Raw genomic sequence first — 17,871 nt, 5'->3', positions numbered from 1 at the left:
ATGCCGCATAGGACGGCACCGGATTTCACGCAGTCTCAACCATCCGCCAGCGCAGGTCTTGTTTTAAAGCCCTATTAAATTCGCCACGCTGCTGCCATCGTGTGGTCCAAGGTGTGTGTTACAGCCGCCTCTGGGACATTACAAAGGGTGAGGGAATTACATGAATTTAAACCGTCCTGATGCGACTTTGGTCATTGATTTGGCCGACGGCACGAAGTTCTTTATTTTGTCTCTGATCTGCAACTGAAAAAGCCAAATACAAGCGGTCTTCGTTTAAACGTACATGTTTAATGCAGACACATTAATACATTCACACATCCTGCAGATTAAAGGTCCTCCACTCACCACAGCATCACACAGATCCTGATGCAGTCGCACGTTTTTCCCCCTGCTAACCATAAAAAGCAGACAGCTGAAGGCAGGAGACAAGAGCATGCCTGGAATCCACAACAGCGAATCATCCCCCTGCAGATTCAATGTGTTTTAATTTACGTGGATCAATTTCAGAAAAAAAGTCTTTCTGGCTGAAGAAAAATGCATATGAATGATGTGAAAGACCTGTGGGTTTAGGGTTAGAAAACACACCTTGTGTTCATATTAATTTATTTGCATGTTGAAATATTACAGATGAACAAATATAGAAAACCATTAGGGTGAAGACTTCATCCATCCATCCATCCATCCATCCATCCATCCATCCATCCATCCATCCATCCCACAGTTGATCAGGGTTGCAGAAGGGCCTGGACCCTCTCTCTGGCAACATAGGGTATGAGGCTGGGGTTCCTCCTGAAGGGGATTCCCATAACTAAAATACTGATTTCTTCATTGTAATTAAGACACCCAGTTCAGCAGACAGATCATTCACCCACAACAGTTAGGTGAAGGTAACTCGTGTTGCTGAGGTGAGTAACCACAGCATCTGCTGCTCCACAGCAGCTCGCCGGCTGATTCGCCCGAAGTAAAAACTGCCAACCTTTGTGGGTTTTCTGTATGCTGAACGGCTCTGCTCCTAAAGTTATCGTTTATGATGAAACACTGATGCACAGGATTTCAGTTCAGCTTCTGCCTCCCTCCCTGCAGCTCCTCTGAAACTGCAACTGGATCACCATCCTCTGAAACTGCCTTCAGTCAGATTAGGAGAAACTGGGCACTGCAACGTGTCCCGCTGACAGTTGCTACACATCGCTTAAGCTTCACTTAATGGTGCCAGTCCAGTCAGGATGGAGGGACGGATCTGACGATGGTCCCACTCAGAGAAAGACAAATCCTGACAACATAAACATGTAGTTATGCTCAATAAGCAACAAAGTTAAAGCTCAAGAAAACAGCAAAAGGTGGAGGATTTCCAAAGGCAGCAGGGCTGGTTAAAAAGACAAGAAAGCCTAGAACCAGTGCACCTCCCATCATTTTTTGCAAAAAAGCAAGACTCCCCGCTGTGTCCTGGGAGCTCGGTACTTCCAGTAACACCATAAAAACAGTAATATATGCACACTCACTTCCCATATTAGGAAGGCAGAATGCTGGAAAGGTGCCATACTTCTGTGTAGCGCAATTTATTAAGTCTTAATTTGAGGACAAAACAAAAAACTTTGTAAGCCACAATAACTGAATACAGAGGGTTCAGCTGTATGTCGTCTCCCTGCTGTGACTTTTCAGGTGCTTATTCAGTTTGCCTAAAGCCATGAACTGCTTCCCACAGAAGGTGCAGCAGTACGGCCTTTCTTCCATGTGGATTCTTTGATGGTTTTGTAGACTTGCTGCATCATTAAGTTGCAGCCCACAGAGGGGGCAGCAGTACGACTGCAGTCCCGTGTGGACCTTCTGATGCTTCTTGCAGGTGTAGGCGTCCTTAAACCTCATGTTGCACTGCGTGCAGCTGTAGAGTCGCACTTGCGTGTGAACCCTCTGGTGGTTCTTGAGAGTGCCGTCGTTGTTGAAGCGTTTTCCACACAGGGCGCAGCTGTACGGTTTCTCTCCCGTGTGAATTCGCAGATGTATCTTCAGCCGGGACATGTGGCAGAAGGTCTTCCCGCACTGTGGGCAGGAATGAGTCCGCTTCCCTGGCAGCTGCCTCAGGTTCACCGATGGCGGATCCCGCATTTGCGCCTGCGAGTCACTGGCCCACTCTGACTCAGCTCGCTGCTGTGACTCACTGAAGCTGGGGCCATCAGCTTCTTTTTTAACAAGGTCATGCTCCATATCGGCCGCGTGCGGCTCCTCTGTGGGACTCTCGATCTGGACTTTGAAAAGTTCCGGCAGCTCTGAGTCCTGCTCGTGGTCACTCTTCAAGCCAGGTGGCGTAAACGGCAGACACTGCATGCTGGCCTCCTGCTGCCGCTGCCCGACGCAGAGCTTTTCCTCACTGGGAGAAATCTCCCTCTGGAAGCTCCAGTCCTGCCCTTCCAGCTCCGGCTCAGTGGGGGACACTGCTTCGGGCTCGAGGTTCTCTATTGGATGTGAAGCTTCTAGAGAGAAAGAACAGCAGCATATGCACAATGTAAAAATGCAAGCCCACTCTCTTTTTCTATGATGTCAGCATACCTTTGGGGGGGGGGGGGCAGTTGACCTTGCACCCCCAGAGGCTTTTTTTTCTCCCTTCTTGGGAGTTTTTGGTTCCTCTCCTCTGCTGTCGTCTGCCATCCTCTCTCTCTTTCAATTTATTATCTTCCCTATTCCCTGTTTTTGAATTATTCCACATAAATGATGCAGGGATGCACCTTGGGCCAACTCTGTTGTGAAAGGCTCTATATCAAAAGAAATTTAATTGAATTCAAATTAGCTTGGCAACTTAAGTGTTCGTTTTTTTTGTCCTATTCAGGGTCTGCCTATCCGGGAGGCTACAGGCGCAAGGCAGGGAACAACCCAGGCTGGGGCACCAATCCATCACAGGGCACACTCACATTTTCATTTATTTTAAAAGCATATTCACATCAGCATGGTGGCCCAACAGGCAGCATTCCATCTTAATTCCACCAGAGTAGCTAGTCTAAAGTCCCAATCAATGAACTGCACGTTCTTCCCAGGGATGTAAGAACCAAGGAGAATTTGAGGACTTGTACAGCCCCTGCCCCTCAATATTTAATTTGGCTTCATTCATCATCCAAATAGACCTTTGTATTTATATTATTTAATTCTGCCCCCCACCAAACCGAACTCTCTCCTACTGTACGTCATTGGTTCTTCCAGTTTCCTCCTAATATCAAGACCTGCGGTCAAGCTTAATTAATCCGGCGCTAGCCTGAGTTACATGTCATGAGCTGGCATCACAAAGATTTCTGCGACAGACTGCGATGTGTGAGAAAAGGTGGACATATTGTTTTTTGTTTTTAAATCATTATGCTCACACCTCGACTCGGAAATAAGGCTGTTTATTTGATATGCCTGGGTAGCACTTTGAGTTGGAAGTTGCACATCGGTTTTTGATTGTGGTCGCCTCAAGGGGCCAGTTATATTTTTGATGGTGACCGCACCGCACCCTGTCTGTTTTGTGGTTCCGCTGAGACAATAAAATAATGCAGATTTCCTTTTTACTATCTTGATGCAAGGTAGCGACAGGGGTTGCCACGGTAACATCTGAGATCCGCCCCTGTTGCACACTAAACCGTGCATTAAAGATAACTTGCATAGTTTTTAAAACGCGGTTTAAACAACAGCCTTCCGATCGTTCCCTACACTACAGCGCCGAAAGAACACAAGAAGTAGAAAGAGGGAACTATACACATGAAATCCTCAAGAAAGAATGACCGGCGTACACGAGCAAGGTGGTAGACAGATGCATTGTTAGCTTCGCACGACCGGCCTGGAAATTACCGTTAAAGTAAATTACACACGAGACACAACTGTTAAATACAGGTTAAAGAGCAGTTAACTTCACCCACCGGGCCAAACTGGTGCTTCCGCTCCGGCGTCCCGCAGCCTCCGCCGCAACAGCTCGATTTCCCGCTGCGCCCGGGCGCTTTCCTCCTCATATTCCAGCACGGTGCTCCCCACCACCTCCAGTATCTCCCGTACGGCAGCCATTAGGCGCTCGGTCAAATAATCATTCAAAAGTTGTAGCTTAGTCATGTCGCTTCTCCAGCTTTCAAACCCCCCTGAAGTCGAGCAGCAGGCAAGTTTTTTTGTGTCCCGCTTCCTGGTCACGTGACGTGGTGAAGGCAGGACTCAACGTCTCGTTACCGTAATACATGTTAGACTAGTTACCTTACATCTACACTACTATACTTGCAGCATTCAGTTTTTGCGCTGAAGCTTTCTAAATAGTCATTAAGGGGATACGTGAAAATCTGTTTGCGGTTAGTTCTCCTATACGGCTGTTGTACCACGATACGAATGCATTACGTTCCAGTCGTGCTGTGCTGAAGTGAAACTGCATTTGGTTTATATTTATTTTTAAAGAACTGTGTCCCTCTCATAATAACCTGTAATGAAAAGTTGAATAAAATCCTGAGCACCTGACCTTCTACTCACCTCACTATTCAATGTTTGTTCTGTCTGGATGTAAATTAGGCTCCAGGGGGCAGCAGTGTCCTCAGGTGAGCACTTAAGCACTTGCACGCTCGGCTGCACTACTTTTTGTCCTTCACCCTTCTTATAAAGTGCAGCGAGCTGTTTAAAATAGGGCTGGGACACCTGCAGAGCCTAATGGAACCAGGGCCAGCCCTGAAAGACAAGGAACATGTAGCCGCAACAAGCTTTAATTGCAATCCGCCATCACCACCACGCATGAGGACATGATAACACACAGCAATCTGCTTCGGCACGCTGCCGGAGTCTGGAAGTTAAATACAGCTGCTAGAACTCGCATTAAAAGTGGCTTCCTGTGCTGTGCTGAGGGAGAGAAGACAGAACCGTCACACGAGAAGGAGACCCTGGACAAGAAGCAATCTCATCTATTTTTAATCTTTATTGCTGCATAAACAGAGAGGCGCTAATCATGCAGTTGTGTGCTGTGACTGCAGCTTTTCAGAAAAAATGGGGGGGGGGGGGGGGGGAATTATTACGAAGGATCACCCACACAGATGCCTAATAGCCTAACGAAGCCTGCACTGTGCTGTGATCGGGGGAAAACACCCAAGTCACATTCATTACAACTACTCGGCACAATCCACTCTGATCTAACATATTTCCAAGTCTGTGAATGTTACAGCAGCGAACATATAGTGTTATTCCAATTAAAGGGTGACACCCGCCAATTCAGAATGAGATCAAAACGATTCACAAGACAGAGACAACACAGTTCCTGTAATTTACAGCAGTCCCTGTAATTTACAAAGGATGGGTTAAACATCTCATGAGGGAGCAAATGTTGTATTGGCTGGATGGAGTCAGGGCCCACGACTCTTGATGACTCTGCGACGAGAACCCAGTCCGCCTGGGCGCATGCTGCCTCCCCAGACTTCTGACACTAGTCACTACGGACTCCGTGACATGTGGCAAACTGTTGCTGGTCTCCAGCTTCTCAGTCAATCTCCCTTAAGCTGCAGGAGCGAGAGAGAGACACACACTTCAGGCAGCCTGACCGTGCTTTTGCTGGGGCTCTAGCTGACCGGCCTGCTCCCTCACTTACCTAAGGGACGCATGTGCTGTCCAAGCCACACCCTTGGTGACTCACTTGGCTATGTAGGGCTGGGTGTGGCCAAAGTGTGCTGGGCTGAAGTAGGCTTGAAAGATGGAAATAAAGGATAAAACATGAGCTTAAGTGATTTAATTCTGACCTACAAACATGTTAAATCATAAAATATGTTAGGAGTTATAATGTTATGATAAAATATGTGAACATCTCATCTCAAACAGCAAAGCAGATAGTTTGAAATGTACCTTTATGTGCTGTACCAAGGAGATATCACTCGTGTTCATGGACCTAGACAACAACGATTGCGATTATTAACAATCATAATTATGAAATGCATGTAAACATTTGACTGGCCACACACCATCACATTGTTCTTACATGTGCTGGTTATTTTCCATCAAGTGGTTTTTGAAATGATTGTGAAGGCTGCTCGCTACTGTGAATGTCTTCGAGCAGTGCGTGCAGTAGAAAGGTCTCTCCCCGGTGTGGATTCGTTTGTGTTTCTTCAGCGTATCTCCATCATTGAAAGTCTTCCCACACAAGGTGCAGCGGTAAGGTCTCTCCCCGGTGTGAATGCGCAAGTGCCTTTTGAGGTTTCCGATTTGAGTGAAACTTTTCTCGCACCACGTGCATCGATGCGGTTTTTCCCCTGTGTGGATCCGCTGGTGCCGCCGTAGATCTGCAGACTGAGTAAATGACTTACCACACCAGTTGCAACTGTAGGGCCTTTCGCCACTGTGTATCTGCAGGTGTGTTTTAAGATTGCAGATCTGGCTAAAGAACTTTCCGCAGTAGAAACAGCAGTGCTGTTTTTCTCCCACATAACTAACAAAATAATTCTCATTCAGGGGCTCGTTTGACCTGCACTCGACTTCTTGGGAATTACACTCATCTACATCCCCAGTAACTGGGACATCTGAAAGGATCCCCACGCTTGCTTCACCCAGGGTATCTTGCACTTTCGGACTGTGGCCTAGATCTGCAGGCTGCTCAGACTTAAGGTCCACTTCACCAGGCTCAGTTTTGACTTGATCGGGTCGCAAGCTGGGTGTTTCCTGCTCTGCGGGTCCAACGGTCAGCGCCTCAGCGACCGTATTCTTTACTGTCTGTGCGGCATTTGGCTCAGCACAGGCGTCCAGAGGCGAGACCACTGACAGAGCAATCTCAAGTGCCAGCTTTTTCAGTCCTTGTGTTGAACCCTCAGGGTCCGCCTCCACCACACAGGCCGGCTGCTGCCCACCAAGCTCCTCCCCCATCTTTTCAGATCTGCAGGGATCTTCAGTGGGAGCAGCCTCTACATCCTGTCCGAGATGCGGGCTCCATTCTTGCCCACCCAGCTCCTGATCTGCTGGGGACCTCCCCCCAGAAATGGGGACAGCAACAGACTGCACATCTCCTGAGGGAGAGGGGGGACACAAACAAACACGATTTTTAGTTACTACCAAAAAAACTGTATTTTACTGTCACTGTCATATGAAACTCACGAAAGGTAGACATTCAGAAACTGTATGTGTATACCCAGGAAATGGTTTTTTATTGGGTTTATTTTTTATTGTTATTTGTCATACGATTAATTTAATCATAATTCATGACAATCTGCTTCCAGTAATTGTCATTTTAAAGACTGCTGCGTCGTGCTATTAGAACGCTAATAAGACAAATATCTTTCAAAGTATGGACGCATTTTCTATTTCGAGCAGTTATTGGGAATTATATTTTTGGTAATTCGTTTAAAAGGAGCTGGCAGCGGAGGTGGTAAACATAAAACTAACAGCCCGTTTTATCGGTCTCAAACATCGCTCGCAAACTTGACGGCAGCTAGATCCGCTGCTAACGACTGATGGCCGCTTGTCAAATAAAAAACTCATGGCAGGGAATGAGGCGCAGGGGCGCGGGAGGGACGGAGGCTCTCACCCGCCCAGGGCGCTTCGGCCACCAGCACCACCTCCCTGAGTCTCCGCCTAAGGCTCTCGTTCTCCCGCTGCGCCCTGGCCGTTTCCTCCTGGTACTCTGACACCGTGTCTCCAACCACTTCGAGGATTTCCCGTACGGCCTCCATCAGGCGCTCCGTTAAATATTGTCTTAAGAGCTGCAACTTAGTCATTTTTATCGTCCTAAATAAAAGCTGACATAAGGCAACAATGAAACACACCAAACTGAATCACTTCCGGTGTATTTAATGACGCACAAAGCCGCTTCCGGTGTGATCGCCCACGCGACTGGTGACGCCTTCCGTAGGCGAGGTCAATCCCGGGCAGGTGTTTATATACAGAGTTTTGCGTTTTGTATTTTTCATAGTAATCACAGCTGATTAAATGTAATGTATGTTTAATTCCTTGCATATATATTAAACATACAGAACAAATATGATATAGCTTCTCATAAGCTAGGCAGACACTGGCCTATAAAAAATTTGTCTTTAATAATAATTTAGTAAGTTTGAAAAAGTATTCTCAGATAGCACACATATGTTGAAATGACATTGATTCCATATCAGACAAAATGGTTGAAACAATGTTGATTTTCAATCTTTCACTTTATATCAACATTGAATCAAGGTTTTGCCACCATCAGTTTTTCAATATAGAAAATCTGATGAAATATCAATTCTGTTTCAATTTAACATTGAAACAATAACATGATGCTATCTGGGTTGTGATGGACCTGGGAGAAACTCATTAATCGCTATGTAGTTTTCAGTTACGTGTTGCAAGTGATTGATTGCTTGCGCACAATCATTTTCACCTATGGGGGTTTAGAGGGGAGTTTTTTTTAAGTTGGGGAGATGGAGGATTGGGAAAATGAGGATTGTGGTGGTGGCTCCTTGGGGTACAGATTGACAATCATCTTGGGGGTAAGAGAATAATTTAGTGAGGGGCGCTTGTGAAAGGACTAGATCCTTTTAAGTGTAACCACTCACCTCGAATGCAGGGACCTGCTTAAGTCCTCTTTGGGTTGGTATGCTGTACTATGACGTCTTACCTGGCTGGAATATCCCATAATGGGGACTTGTGGGGACTAAATATCCTCACAATTTGTTGAATACCCGTTTTTTTTACCTTATGGTGACTAGTTTCATGCCCCCCTTAAAGAAAAACTCAATTTTCTGAAAATCCATGACTGCAGTCAAAAAGAAACTAAAATCCAAAAACTCTTGTATTGTGTTTGATCACTTATAGTTATAGTTAGGGCTGGGTAGGGGGTTAAGGTTGTTATAGTTAGCGTTAGCATTTTTCCCATAGAAATGAATGAGCAGTCCCCACAAAGATATGATTACAGGTCTCTGTAGGTACTCTATAGGTAGACAAAAAAAAAAGTTATGTGTACATCAGAGATGTATGTCAACACGCAAGGTAAGCAAGATGCAGTTTTTTTGCCCCCCCAAGTGCAAACATCCAACTCCGCTTATGGAGGGCAGGCAAGGTGATGTGTTTTAATGCTGGGTTGTGCTGTGTGTGAATTTGCAGTTTGCGCTGTTGTGTGCAATGGTGAGATTTTCTGATTGAAGTGCATTTATCTGAACCTTGAACTTATTGAGTGTTTAGCATGTTACAGCCGCTCTCAGATGTACTTTGGGTGGATGTTTCCTTGAGTGTATTGTTCTGTTCTTGGCTCCACCCACTATTACATGTTATACCTCTCCGTTCTGCTCCATTCTCACTGTACTTTTGGTTGTGCCTGATCCTGGACCAGGACGTAACATGCATTCTACTCAGTGTTGTGACTATCCAGTATTGAGTGTGCGCAGTAGTATATGCTTAATGTAATAAAATGAATTGATTATTTGAATCTGGTCACGGGTTGTGGTTTATGCACTTAGACGAGTGGGGTTGTGACTGACTAAATTTACGTTAATTAATCCAAGCCTTCAAAACTAGACTAAACTAAAGCAATTTTGTGTATCGGAATGACCAAAATACGAATGTAATAACTAGCAATAAAATTTGAGTATCATTTGCACACTCAGATTCCCTGTGCCGATCCTAAAAAAACAGTCTTGGACATGTATTACAAATTAAGTGGTATAAAAATCAGAAGAAACTCTGCAAATCAAGCATTATCCCGCTTGGATCAGCTACATAAGAAGATATAATGTATCGGTTGTATACGATTCCTCCTAATGGTATATATCCCAGCATGTACGCGATGCAACAATATGGCCGATATCCTTTGTGGATTCACCGGTAATTAATTATATCTACACATGTAGAGTGACTTTTCTGTGTGGATATGCAGATTCACATTGGAGTGGTGAGTATTTGTGAACGACCTCCTATACTGAGGACAGGAATGGGATTCACTTCCTGTCATTAGTTAACAGCCAATCAGACTGTTCAGCATTAGACTCTGACACGTGGGTGGTCACTCCTGACTGTCATTGCTGTGCAAATCTGGCCAACTGTGAGTTAACTGAGTCAGTCGGCTGTTTGCATTTGCTCCTGTTTCTCCCATTTGATCCACTTTAATCCAGTCACACACACATTAGGCAGTATGCCTGCTGACCCAGTGGGTTTCTCCTCCGTCAGTTGGAAACTTCTGTGTCATGCTGAGATACTGTCTTGGTCGTGGATTGGACCGCATTGCTTCCAAAAAGCCAGCCATAAATATGGAGTCAGGTGGTATTCTGGGTAGATCTATAGCCTCCGGTTTTGTGGGCTTGACACCCACTGCCGAGTTTTTGTGCGTGACATTATCCGTTTTTATTTAAAAGTCGGTATATTTCGCTTTGTCACATTTTAGGATTTGGAATTTCAAAGATGACAACTCGCAGCAAACCATTACAACGGTGAATGATTGTAATCATATTAAAAAGCCAGTATTGATTACATTACACTGACTTCAGCAAGTAAACCACATGGCCTAATCGATAGACAATGTATAAAAACGATGCTATCACTGAGGTTAAATTCAAGGTAACGTCCACACCCGCACTGCCGTAATCTCGATCTGTAAAACAGTTTTATCGCCACTATTACCGACCCACCGTGTTTTAACCGGGTCTATGATAAACGCGATTATTTTAATGTGACTTTCTCCAAATGGTGAATCACAAACCCCTGCGATCCGCGGACTCAGCCAAATAAATAAAGGTGCTGATCTGGTACATTTGTTTCTTCCGGGCTGCACCTGGTGTCTCCGCACCCCGCCCTCCATCTCCACTCTGCACTGCATTATGACAGCCAGTATCCCCCCTCCTACCACCTACGTTTTATTACTTATTTGAATCACTCGGCCAGATTGGATCAGACAGTTCTTTGCGGCGCTCAAACCGTTTTCATGACAAAACGATCTTTTTATCCACAGCAGCAGCTTCCGCGTATTTCACTATCCCATCACTTTCCCTCTCACATCTTTCTTTATATATATAGATGCATAATGGAAAGTCAGCGGTCTTTCTATCCTTCTATCTCGCAGACGGTTTCCCTGGCAACGGAGATCCCCCCGGCACAAATACAACGTGGGGAGCAAATGCAAACGAGCAGAAAGGCGGCGGTGCAGTTGCCTCAGCATTTAACATATCAGGGGCAGTAACTCCACGCTACTCTTTTCATATAATGACCGTTTATTATCAGCACACTTTGAAACTCGTTTGTGGAGAAAAAACAATATATTCGTTTGTGGAGAAAAAACTTTCCAGCTTTCCATTTGTTTTTTTTGTTTTTTTTTTAATGAAAACGGTCACTTAAGACATGCACAGGCACTCGGTGCTACATCGTTGCAGTATTAGTAATACTGGTTATATACGTATAAATAGTTTCAGATTAACCTGATGAATGCACTGTGGTTTTGAAACAGTTTTGCCATCGCCATTTAACGATAAAAGACTGAGCAAACGGCATGCATTAATTTCTGCGTGTACAGTTTTGTTCTATTGCTGTCACAAAAATGTAAAGTATCACCAAAGGAAAAAAATGCAACACCATTGCCAACAATAATAATCACAATTCTACTACCTATGTGGAAACTGTGAGGATTAACAGTCAGATTCCATATAGTATATTGTATAACATTTTCATGATGTGTTAATAGCATATTAAATGTGCGGGAAAATACAATCAACAAATATTAATACTATTTGAATAGTAATTTCTGCAACATTTGACAGTGCAAGTGGGTAATATTATTCTATCTAATAAGCCAAAACAAGCCGCCATTCTCATGCAGCAGTTCATGTTAATCTACAGCCGCTCCACAGTAAGTGCAGCTTTACGGTCATGCGGCAGTCAAACGGTGGGGTTGCAGATATTTGGGTCGCAATCAGAGCCACCCCGCACTGCAGACACGCAAAGGGACAGTTTCCAGCTGGATCACAGTGTGGAATTTCGCCAAACGCCCCCGCCCCCATGCGCCTCTCTTTCCAGGTGAGAGCTGGGTGTCCCTGCGAGGGTACCCGCCACACGCATCTTTCCCAACAGCCTCGCAAAGCAAATATGAATTTATAACCTTTCTGCTATTCTTAGAGAAAAATCAGGCCATGGCACATTTAAACCTCGTATTTTAAAATCGTGAAGTGTTTTGATAGTTTACCGAAAGTGTTAACCTTGCTGCTTTCCCAGAAATGTTTCTAAAGCACGAAAATGCATCTTACACTGCCCCCTCCCGCAGTACTGACAGGAACAGTATGCCCCCAGTGTACCGTATGATTGTAAACATTTTTTTCTTTCTTCCAGAAACGGCACAGACACTAAACCTTATAAGCTTCCCGTACAACTAGGCAAGATGCAGGCAAAGCCTCAGGCAGCTGTATCAAAGCACATTTCCAAAAGCGACTGACAGATTTAATCTGTCACCACTTACAGACACAACTCTGGTGGAAAACTGACAAATGTCTGGAATAAAAAAAATATATATAATATATTCCAGGTCCAAGCAGGCACTGTTACTGTTAGTACAAAGAGTCCACGAGGAGCTCTGAAGCTGACATGTTCTGGCATGTTCTTCTGAGAGGAGACACTCTCGCTGATGCAGGATAAAGCTCCACTGTCTGCCATAACTGCTTTCATGTCTAAATCATCCAGCGGGATGCAGGGCACCACAAAAACGCCGACAGTCTGCTGTCCCTTCTGTCCTCTGGGTGCTGGCTCCATCCCTAGCAGACTGGTGGCCCTGCTCATCCTTCCTGCCATCTCCTCCACCTCTCCCTGGTGGCTCACGTTGCTCCATTAATCCATCTGGAGTTCCTCTTCCATTCTGCGGCAGCTCGGCAATGCAAACGCCCCGAGATCCCAGGAACGCCAACTTCAGTTTCCTGGATCGGGATCTGCGACATGCTATACTCTCTTCCTCCATCTTCCCACATTTGAGCTTCACATTTAGGTTCAGTAAATCACAAGCACACGCTCTCCAAACGTTGGCAAGCCTGCATATTCTTAATCAATACATGCCATGCTGAGAGTAAACTATAACTCCTTTTGTCAAATGAGGTCTTGTCAATATGGTACAATAGAAACAGTAACATAAATGAATTTATTCATTCATAGATGTTTGGAGTGGGTGCTTAGTAATTGGAGCCCATCTGATTTTTGCCGTGAAGAACAGTGTTGTTTTAATGATTACGTAAATATGTCCTCTCGTGAATGATGATTCAGTGGGAGAGTGCGGGTTCTCGCAGTGGCGTTGCTGCCAATGCGGCAAGTTCTGCTGGACTGAATGTCAACGTAGAAAGTGCTGATCTGCTTCAATTCTGAATCACATTCACCCAAACATGACTGGAAGCCATGGGGTGTCGGAGCTCATGTTTTCGCTTGGTAAAGCAGTTTTTCACGTTTTCAGAGTGGGGCTGAGGATGGTGGTTTTTAGTAAACCCACAGTGGTTGAGCACAGATGGAGAAAATGGTCAGATATTTCGTTGGGGCGATTTGTAGGTCTGTAAGCCCCCACCTGTGATGATCTCAAACTCAGGACTTGAGGATGACTGAAACACAGGAGGTGAGAGTTAGCTGAGGATTCTGGCAGCAGAAGAAACAAACTGAATTTGGAGCGGAGGACCGGCCAGGGGCCACAGGGTACTCACTGCCCCAGTTGATGACAACAAAGGTGATGATGATGATGAGGCCGCCCACCAGGGACACCAGAGAGAGAAGCTTACCCACCCGGGCCAGACGGCGGGCACCGTCGACATTTCCCTGCTGCAGGCTGATGCGAGACTAGACAGGATTTGGGGCAAAGTGAGAGAGGGAGAGGTGACTGGGAGGCACAGGATGGGCAGGAGCACAGACACTGACAGACAGAGGCACAGACACTGACAGACAGAGACAGGAAGGCCGATACTATCTGTATCTCTGTGTGGGTGACAGACAAAGGCAGGCAGCAGCATGGACACACAAACACTGAGAGTCCGACACAGGTAGGCAGACACCAGCACAGATACACAGACACAGGCAGACTAATACCGACACAGAGACATAGACTGACACAGGCAGTCTAATACTGACACAGAGACACAGACTGACACAGGCAGGCTAATACCGACACAGAGACACAGACACAGGCAGGCTAATACCGACACAGAGACACAGACAGACACAAGCAGTCTAATACCGACACAGAGACATAGACTGACACAGGCAGTCTAATACCGACACAGAGACACAGACTGACACAGGCAGTCTAATACCGACACAGAGACACAGACTGACACAGGCAGGCTAATACTGACACAGAGACACAGATTGACACAGGCAGGCTAATACCGACACAGAGACACAGGCAGGCTAATACCGACACTACTCACCATGACTGAGAAGACCAGGGCTACGATGTTGAGAGGCCACATGGGACAGAAGCAGGACACAATGGCGAGCAGCAGGTAGTCTTGTGGCTTGGTGCCATCATTGAGGCCGACGGTAGCGGTGCTGGGGTGGCGGGAGAGAGAGGGCCGCGGGGAGGCCGTCATGTGACTCTTCAAACTGGAGTGGCTACCCAGCCGAGCTCTGCCGTTCGGCACAAGCGATTGGGATGATGGGTAGGACTTGGAGTGCTTGCGAGTCGGGGGTGAGGATCGGGACGAAAGAGGAGGGGAGTCTGCAGGGAGGGGGCACACCCCATTACCTGCCAAGAGAGAATAGTCAATCTCAGAGGCATAATGCTAAAGCTAACTGTGCATCAGTAACACCAGGTTACAGCTGGGGAACACAACATACACATAACCTAAACACTAAAGCTAACTGTATTACCAGGCTACAGCTGGGGAACAGCACCCACAGCCGAAATGCAGAGTCAGCCGGAGTGCAGTGCATGAAGAAAGCAGAGAGCATTCAGTATAGCCAATTCAGTTTTTACAGATGTGATCACCGTACTGAGCATTCGTAGGTTTTTCAATGTTATTACATGGGCAATCCATCAATCTACTGTTAAATACAGACACCTGCTGGCGGCAGGAAAAAAATAACTTAAACCGGATGATAGATTGAACACTGTGCTGTATACGTTTCCATTCAATAACAGGAAATCCTGTACGGATTAAGTGTTAATTTTTAAAAAATTCAGAACCGTGTTTACTGTTCTCCGTCCGCTCCGACACTGTAAGCATTTGGTCAGTGTGCCAAAACTCCTCCTTGTGGGCAGCATCAGGACCCCGGGGCCCCTGACTGGAGGCGGAGCGAGGGACTTGCTTCTCCCCGCCGGTTGGCTGACAGCTGATGACAGACAGGACGGACTCCTCCTCTTTCTGCAGGTTGGCTCCTGGATCTGAATGTGGCTGCGGCTCTTTGATTTCGGCGGAATCAGTATTCGGCTGAGCGTTCTGTGTATTTAACGCCATTGTCGCAGCTGAAGTCTCTTCTGCAAGTGACAACTAATTAACTGAAACAAAGGAAAACATACATGACGGAACATTTATCAGTGATCATTTCCGACATGTGCTTGAAATACTTCTTTCTATCGTTTAGACGTGCAAGTTTTGCATAAAGCAGACAAAGTACCATCAAGAACTAAGGTACAATTTGCAGGACCAGCTCTGTAACTCATACTGGCTATTAACCCGCACTGGTCGTGTCCGGCATCGCTGTGTTTGCCACTGCAGTGAACCAAGCGAAGTAACAGGTTCGGCAAGCCGCCGGGGCACAAATGTAGGAAAATGGGAGAGACTGGCAAGCAAGCAGCGGGGATCAGTACACCTCTGCCTAACTTCCTACAGCTGCGCTAAAATATTTTATCACACATGACCAAATGTGATCCCACGATGCATACCTGCGGGCTAAATAACTAACATGTTTTTGGAGTTGCATATATGGAGATATTATGAGCAGAATATATATCTGGTGAAAAAGAATACAGACGGACACACCCCCGGTGTATGAAGCGAGACAGTAGATCCAGACCGCCCTCACAACATGCATGCATCTATACCGCATTACATACACGCGTGTACCATAAACAGATAAGCTGAAAAATATTTAAAATATTTACAACCCACCTTATTACTTATGCTATCGAACGCAATGTTCAAATCATCCGAAAAGCCACGAATACCAGCATTTTATTCCGCGCCGAAATGTTTTAAAAGCGGGGTTTCATATAAGGCTCCCGAGAGACTGCAAAATTGCGAAATTAATGAAACCAGCATTTGCCAGCAGAAGGAAAATGAGCCCGACACACTGCGTCTCCAGTGGCGACATTTGCCAAAGAAGCCAACTTATTTGCGCCTCCCCGTAGGCTATGAGCCTTTCTTCAGCGCTGCGAAGCGAGTGCGGTGCTTGATGCGGGAGCCGGCTGCCTTTCCTACGGGTTAGTCGCATTCTCCACTTGATGGGAGGATTTCATATGAAGAGGGAGGTGCGCGGAGGGAGGGGTGGGGGCTGCAAGCAGGGACAGAGGACCTAACGAGTCGTAGGGAGTCACACATGGAGGGAGGGGGGGGGGGATGAGGCTACAGACAAATGCGCTCGCTTTTCCTCAGTATGTTACAAGTCTGATCTATCTATCTATCTATCTATCTATCTATCTATCTATCTATCTATCTATCTATCTATCTATCTATCTATCTATCTATCTATCTATCTATCTATCTATCTATCTATTCTTCCAATAGCTTATCCTGATTAAGATTGATGCAACGGGGGCGGTCGTGCGGCTAAAACCAAACGCCTGAACGATTTAATATTATTTATTTTGTCGCGGTGGACTCTGTGTATGGGGGTTGGGGCTGTAGTAAGATTTTTTTGATGATTAGTACACCGTATATACTTCTAGCAAGGGAAAGTGTGAGAAGAGGGCGTCCTCCGGCGGCAGGATATCCTAACTTTTCGAACAAGAACACGGTGTCCGTTTCTTCATTAGGCGTTTTCATCTATAGGCTACCTGCCAAAAAGACAAATTTCTCCTGAGACCTACATTGTTTTATTAGTTTTCTTTTGTCGTCGTTTAAAGTATTGTTTGTTGCAAATAAGTGAAATATATTATCACATAGGCTACACTTTCACATATTAGTATTGGAAAGTTGATTTCAGGTAAGTTAGCTGTATTCAGGCAAATGACACTTAAAAAGGACCCGAGGACCTAATTTTATGTCAGGGATTGGCAATCTTATCCAGAAAGGGCCTTTGTGTGTACGGCTTTTCGCTGCAACTCCCTAATTAGATTACTAATTAGAGGCTTGGGTTTGAACAGCTGACCTAAAGGTTATACTAAAAACCTGTCTACAAACCGGCCCTCTGAGGATGATCGCCAACCCTTGTTTTGTGTAATGCGCCCGGCTATAAGCAAACGCTTGAAGTCTCCTGGCCGAAGTTAATTACGACATGTTCCTGTAGGTGGTGCTATTATCTAAAGGAGCAAAAAAGGCTGAGTGGACTGACTATCAATAAATACATACCTGAACATACATGAATACATACATATACAGAATTTAAAGCGCAGTAACTCGCAAATTTACATTCTTATTTTGTCACCGTTTCTGTCCATCTGTGAGATCGGGAAATTGCTCCGGAATAGCAGATACTTGAACAAAGTCCAGATTGTCTATAATGTTAATATTCCTTTACGGAAAAGCCTGTGTGCCTATCGTTTCTGGGGTTTGCGAAGTAACACAGAGCGTTTTTAATTGAAGAATTAATTAAAGTGAGCAGTACATCATTCAACACATGGTTCAGTCGGTATACGACAGTGCGGCTCACAGCTGAGATTCGCTCTTCCGCCATCTACTGGAGAAACTACGCATAGGCCAAATGTCTGAATGAATCTGTACGAAATACAATTTAGAGTACAATCTCCAAGTAAGAGATAAGATTAAATTTACTGATGCCTCAGTCTTGCATTTTTTGCACACTTCTGCTGCTGCAGTACAGTATCTGTCA

At 45.5% G+C, this 17,871-nt stretch overlaps 2 protein-coding genes across 5 annotated transcripts; both read right to left on the bottom strand.

Moving 5' to 3' along the window:
- Positions 1–268: 268 nt before the first annotated feature.
- LOC125718248 (zinc finger protein 79-like) lies at positions 269–7,740 on the bottom strand. 3 transcript variants are annotated; one of them, XM_048991939.1, is made up of 5 exons: positions 7,490–7,740; positions 5,954–6,971; positions 5,821–5,863; positions 3,882–5,663; positions 269–2,468 (listed from the first exon to the last, which is right to left on the bottom strand). In XM_048991939.1, exons 4-5 carry the CDS (start codon positions 4,066–4,068, stop codon positions 1,624–1,626), a joined length of 1,032 nt encoding a protein of 343 aa, XP_048847896.1. In that variant the 5' UTR covers positions 4,069–5,663; positions 5,821–5,863; positions 5,954–6,971; positions 7,490–7,740; the 3' UTR covers positions 269–1,623. The 3 variants fall into 3 exon arrangements, with proteins under 3 accessions (XP_048847896.1, XP_048847895.1, XP_048847894.1); XM_048991938.1 differs by lacking the exon at positions 269–2,468 and having other exon boundaries at positions 4,889–5,480; positions 5,570–5,663; XM_048991937.1 differs by lacking the exon at positions 269–2,468 and having other exon boundaries at positions 4,889–5,663.
- A 3,427-nt stretch (positions 7,741–11,167) lies between these two features.
- On the bottom strand, positions 11,168–16,316 carry LOC125718498 (trafficking regulator of GLUT4 1). 2 transcript variants are annotated; one of them, XM_048992391.1, is made up of 5 exons: positions 15,993–16,316; positions 15,068–15,379; positions 14,310–14,626; positions 13,590–13,722; positions 11,168–13,490 (listed from the first exon to the last, which is right to left on the bottom strand). In XM_048992391.1, exons 2-5 carry the CDS (start codon positions 15,336–15,338, stop codon positions 13,474–13,476), a joined length of 738 nt encoding a protein of 245 aa, XP_048848348.1. In that variant the 5' UTR covers positions 15,339–15,379; positions 15,993–16,316; the 3' UTR covers positions 11,168–13,473. The 2 variants fall into 2 exon arrangements, with proteins under 2 accessions (XP_048848348.1, XP_048848349.1); XM_048992392.1 differs by having other exon boundaries at positions 15,077–15,379.
- Between the last annotated feature and the right edge of the window lie 1,555 nt (positions 16,317–17,871).

This window comes from Brienomyrus brachyistius, chromosome 22, assembly GCF_023856365.1.
Source record: "Brienomyrus brachyistius isolate T26 chromosome 22, BBRACH_0.4, whole genome shotgun sequence".
Lineage (NCBI taxonomy): Eukaryota > Metazoa > Chordata > Actinopteri > Osteoglossiformes > Mormyridae > Brienomyrus > Brienomyrus brachyistius.
Note: the sequence above shows the minus strand (reverse complement) of the source record. Positions and strands in the feature narration are given on the sequence as shown.

Coding starts and splice junctions, on each gene's coding strand:
- LOC125718248 (XM_048991937.1), bottom strand. CDS start 7,679: ATGACTAAGTTGCAGCTCTTAAGACAATATTTAACGGAGCGCCTGATG. Junction 6,972..7,489: donor GGCCGAAGCGCCCTGGGCGG/GTGAGAGCCTCC, acceptor CCTCTCCCTCAG/GAGATGTGCAGTCTGTTGCT. Junction 5,864..5,953: donor ATGGAAAATAACCAGCACAT/GTAAGAACAATG, acceptor GTTGTTGTCTAG/GTCCATGAACACGAGTGATA.
- LOC125718498 (XM_048992391.1), bottom strand. CDS start 15,338: ATGGCGTTAAATACACAGAACGCTCAGCCGAATACTGATTCCGCCGAA. Junction 14,627..15,067: donor GACGGAGAACAGTAAACACG/GTTCTGAATTTT, acceptor CTCTCTTGGCAG/GTAATGGGGTGTGCCCCCTC. Junction 13,723..14,309: donor CCCTGGTCTTCTCAGTCATG/GTGAGTAGTGTC, acceptor AATCCTGTCTAG/TCTCGCATCAGCCTGCAGCA.